The 5437-nt window shown below is 37.6% G+C and overlaps 1 protein-coding gene across 2 annotated transcripts; it reads right to left on the bottom strand.

The window, feature by feature from the left end:
- Positions 1–216: 216 nt before the first annotated feature.
- ppic (peptidylprolyl isomerase C) lies at positions 217–4473 on the bottom strand. Of its 2 annotated transcripts, XM_029677333.2 has the most exons (6): positions 4209–4471; positions 4042–4091; positions 3139–3252; positions 2685–2778; positions 2192–2376; positions 217–2014 (listed from the first exon to the last, which is right to left on the bottom strand). In XM_029677333.2, the coding sequence occupies exons 1-6, from the start codon at positions 4213–4215 to the stop codon at positions 1886–1888; spliced, it is 579 nt and encodes a 192-aa protein (XP_029533193.1). In that variant the 5' UTR covers positions 4216–4471; the 3' UTR covers positions 217–1885. The 2 variants fall into 2 exon arrangements, with proteins under 2 accessions (XP_029533193.1, XP_029533192.1); XM_029677332.2 differs by having other exon boundaries at positions 4042–4473.
- Positions 4474–5437: the final 964 nt, after the last annotated feature.

Below are 5437 nucleotides of genomic sequence, written 5' to 3'. Positions count from 1 at the left end.
ACATTAAAACCTCTTAGATGTAATGGCAAAATATAGATTTCCGTCTAAATAGACCTATCCAAAGGTAACTTGCTATTCATGTGTAATTACATGATTCTGACATGCCATAACTTGGTGTATTTGGAAAGAATACATCTGGAAGACTATGAGGAAATGATCAAAAGATAGGAGTTACATAGTTCAGAATACACAAGATCAAGCAGATACAAAATAACATTGTTTTTTCTTTTTTATGTCATCTTTAATTGACAAGCTATAAGTGAGTGGTTGAAAAACAAGTTTTAATGACTCCAACCTAAGTGTATGTAAACCTCCGAGTTCAACTGTATATGATATGCTTGTGGATATCTCTGAAAGACTGAATGAATTGCTAGATTTTTAAAACAACTATCTATGGATGAACATTTTAAAATAAAATGATTCCTATTTAACAAGGGCATTTCCATTTAAAAGGATCCAAGAGCACCAACATGTGAAGTTCATAGGAGCATGTCAAATTGGATGTCAAATTAAAGCTAAGAGTCTATATTTTTGAGAAATCATGGCATATATATATAAAAAAAAAATACATTATTCCATCCAAAAATGTTGGACTTTGATTTCTGGTCAAACAGATGGAAAATTGGTCTTGGACAACATCTACCAGAAAAAGTACATCAAAACACAATAATGTTGAAGAGTGCTGAACATATCTACTTTACTGTATTCTACTCAAAACACAATAATGTTGAAGAGTGCTGAACATATCTACTTTACTGTATTCTACTCTACTGTGCTATACTGTACTGCACTCTGGTCCGTACCAACCAAATGCTCATTACAATAATAGCCAGTGTGTAGAATAAAACTCAAATAAGCAAAATGAGGATATTGCATATTTCTTCCTTTGTGTACCTAATCAGGATACATCACCATGATGAGCACGATATTCATATCCTTCATTATGCATTTCTGTATAGTACAGATCAGGGATCCATGATGCAATTTCATTACCGTAATTCCGTTACCAGATGTAAACCCACTTCACCTACTGTAGTTCAATAACCAAAATAAATTATTTCAAACTCAAGGTGTCATGTCATAACTGACACCCCATTCTTTTTGCATACATATTTTAATCTTAATTATTGGAAAATGTGTTTGCATAAGAAACTGAGGGAGATTTTACCGTAATTCTATTACCAAACTTTGCATCTGTACAGTTATTTTAGTAAATGTAAGTGTAAATTGTTCAAAGTAGTCATTGTGCATGGAGTTATATGGTTTGTTAAACTTAGAAATCAATGTTTTTGTTTGGCATACATTTTAACGTGATACATCTGAGTCAAAGTGTAATTCGGTTAAAGTGGAATTGCCCTGAAGTAATCACTAGCAATTTTCTATGCAATTGTGCAATAGTTTTTAAAAATATTAACAACTTTGCAGCTTGCTACTACATCTTCCAGATTAATCCCCACAAATTAATTTCTCATAAATAATAAAACATACTCACCATAACAATGCAACATGTTCACAAATGGGAACCTCAATTAACATTTCACAACATACAGCTGCTGTGATTACATTTGATATGTCAAAATAAGTGAAGTATAATATACTTTGTGTAATCTTTCAACATTGTAAAAAACTAAAAGTTGTTTCAGCTTAGCATGACAAAGTGCTGAGTGGATAGTGCAAATGACATACTGATCATTTTGGCAGTTAATGAGTGTAGGTTAAGAAACTAAATTACAATGGTTTTAAGATATTAATTGTAAATGACATCTTCTCATAATGACTGAATTCATTGTATTCATTTTGTTAAAAGTTAGTATACACATTAGAGAGCCATAAACAACAACTGCATAATACTTCTCTGAATACAGTAACACACATAGTGATAACCCTACCAACCCTCCACATCCACAATAAATGGCTCTTTGACTTCTATCTTCCCACTGTTGACAATGACACACTCTGTGTAGGGCAGGTTCCGGTCATTTGTGTCTTGGAGCTCGATGGTATGAACCACAGACTGAAAAAATAACATTAGAATATGTATTAGTGTTGAATTGGACCACTATGTATCACCTGTGTGTGTGTGTGTGTGTGTGTGTGTGTGTGACAGATGATTTTCCAATGCCTGTGGCCACAAAAACAATTCAAACTCTAACAGCAAATTGTGAGCCTCCAGTAGTGTGCCTCCACTTACCATGCCCTCCAAGATTTTCCCAAACACCACGTGCTTCCCGTCCAGCCAAGGAGCCCTGGACGCAGTGATGAAGAACTGAGAGCCGTTGGTGTCTGGGCCCGCGTTGGCCATGCTGACCCAACCTGCTCCCATGTGCTTCAGCTTGAAGTTCTCATCAGCAAATTGGTTCCCGTAAATGCTTCTACCTGTGCCAGCAAATGAGTAAACAGCATTTAGGGACTGTGTGACAGATGGAGACACTGGGACTGGAGACTATGGGCCCATGTCAAAAGTAGTGCCCTCTATAGGGAATAGGGTGCCCTCTAGGACAGACCCACAGAGAACTTTAAGGGAGTGCACATAACCACCTTTTCTGCTCTGTTGATGCTCTATGAGAAAAACGCTTTACAAATTAAATGAATAATTATTATTGTTACTATTCCCAACATTCAACATGAGATCAAAGGTCTAAGACAGGTCAAACTCTACGTGATCATACTTAAATCTTTCTTACCTCCATTTCCATCTCCAGCTGTGAAGTCACCTCCTTGGATCATGAAGTCCTTGATCACCCGGTGAAATGTACTTCCTTTGTAGCCGTATCCTTTCTGCAAAAACAACGATTTTGGAAATTGAAATGAGCATCGCTTATCCATTTGCAATTGTGCAAGAAATATGCTGGTGATCTATTAGCTAGCAACCGTGTGTTAGAATCAAATACTGTAAATTGCACCATATTCCCAACATAGTGGACTACTTTTGACAAGAGCCCCTATGGGCCCTGGTAAAAAGTACACCATTTAGGGAATAGGGTGCCATTTGAGATGAAGATGGTGTGTTCAGTTTACTCTGCCAAAGCAACATCATGTCAGCTCTTAAGACCTATGATCTATGGATGGATATTGGTATTCAGATGCTTTCCTTTGTGTTGTTTACTCACACAACAATAACAGGTTTCACAGGCTTACCTCCCCTGTGGCAAGAGCCACAAAGTTATTCACAGTCAGGGGAACAACATCTCCAAACAGGCCAATCACAATCCGTCCAACTTCATGACCTGCCACGGTGATGTCAAAGAACACCTGTGATAGGGAGACAAACACAAAACATACCAGCTTCAATTATGTATTCATATACTGTAGACTGATACAGGACAGTTTATAGATTAGAGTTTGTTGAGATGTGAAACAGAAGTGATCATATTTGTGTCCTATGATATTTGATATATTGCTGAACTGGAGAAAATGTCTCATCTAGTTGCACAGGCTTAAAGTCACTTTATCTTAATGGTGGTGGGCACTGGTGGCATTTGAGAGTAGAAAAATCTGAACCTTTGACGTTTTCCTAAATAGTCCCAATTTTTATTTATACACTTATGGATTGTAATTACTTATTGTACAAATTTGAATAGCTAAGATATCCCATAACCATAGGCCTACAAGCTGCATTTCTAAAGGATATTTTACTAAATGGTGCAATGGGGAATGAGTGTAGCATATTATGTGGAATAGCTTGGTTTTTATAGTCCGACTCATTCCATTCAATGGCTTGCCCATTTGGCAGTAGCCAGACTACTTGTATATATAAAAAAATAGGCTATGTTGAGTTTAATCTCCGGTTAACTATTCCTAGCTCCCGAGGCTCCTATGTCGATATGTGTAGGCTACCAAGCCGTTTAACGTAAGAATGTGATAAATACCGTGTGCTGTTATTGCGCTATATCTGTTATTAAGATGTAGGTTCTCGTGCTATGTATTCAACAATGCAGCTGTTATTTGAAGGCTTCCATCGAATTCCCCCGTGAGGCAAGCCTGTGTTTGTGTATTCTCCGACGTCACATAAAATAAACGATAGCACGATGCTCTACTAACCTTTTCGGTCACTTTAGGTCCAACCCTTCCTCTAATACATCCGACGTTTTCTGAAAACGCAAAAGCCAAGAAAACGAAGCAGGACATAAATTGCGGCTCCATCTTGCAGAAACAAAACAAATAATAATCTCAGTGTATCAAAGATGTCAGAAAAAATATATTTTTACCATCCATCCTTCCTGCATGATTTACAACCCCACTCCAAATTGGGCCGTGTTTTAGCGGAGAGGTTGGCTTTAGAATGGAGCCCAACCTTTGCTTCAACTCAGTGAGAAATGAGATAGATGCACCTAGCGCTCCTCAAATAGCCTCCCTTCCGACAATGCATTCTCTATAATTTCGTGTTAAAACAGGTTTACCAATCCAACAAAACCGTAGAGGGTGTTGTGTCCCGATCAGACACTGCGCCCTCTGGCAAATGTTGGAGACATAACACATCCAGCATCTGAAGCCGACTCGGCTGTATACTCTTGTCGTCGTTGGCTATTGTTTTATTTGCCCGTATACAAACAAATGGGAATAGGTTACAGCATTCAGGACATGGGTAGGCAATTATTATACTTTTTTTTTAATAACCTGTATTTAACTATGCAAATCAGTTATGAACAAATTCTTATTTACAATGATGGCCTACCCTGTACAATGATGCAATGTCTTAGATGCAGAGTCTTAGATCACTATGCCACTCTGGAGCCCTTCAATTGACTGAGCCAAAAACTATTTTATTCCAGTGGCCAAGACTTCTGAATGACTATTTCATATATTTAATGTATAGTTGAAGTCGGAAGTTTACATACACTTAGGTTGGAGTCATTAAAACTCGTTTTTCAACCACTCCACATATTTCTTGTTAACAAACCATAGTTTTGGCTAGTCGGTTAGGACATTACTTTGTGCATGACACAAGTAATTTTTCCAACAATTCTTTACAGACAGATTATTTCACTTATAATTCACTGTATCACAATTCCAGTGGTCAGAAGTGTACATACACTAAGTTGACTGTGCCTTTAAACAGCTTGGAAAATTCCAGAAAATTATGTTATGGCTTTAGAAACTTCTGATAGGCTAATTGACACCATTTGAGTCAATTGGAGGTGTACCTGTGGATGTATTTCAAGGCCTACCTTCAAACTCAGGGCCTCTTTGCTTGACATCATGGGAAAATCAAAAGAAATCAGCCAAAACATTGTAGACCTCCACAAGTCTGGTTGATCCTTGGGAGCAATTTCCAAACGCCCGAAGGTACCACGTTCATCTGTACAAACAATAGTATGCAAGTATAAACACTGCTCAGGAAGGAGACTCGTTCTGTATCCTAGAGATGAATGTACTTTGGTGCGAAAAGTGCAAATAAATCCCAGAACAACGGCAAAGGACCTTGTGAAGATGTTGG

The sequence above is a fragment of the Oncorhynchus nerka genome, linkage group LG13 (genome assembly GCF_034236695.1).
Source record: "Oncorhynchus nerka isolate Pitt River linkage group LG13, Oner_Uvic_2.0, whole genome shotgun sequence".
Lineage (NCBI taxonomy): Eukaryota > Metazoa > Chordata > Actinopteri > Salmoniformes > Salmonidae > Oncorhynchus > Oncorhynchus nerka.
The sequence above is the reverse complement of the archived record's forward strand: the minus strand, read 5'-3'. Positions and strand labels throughout refer to the sequence as shown.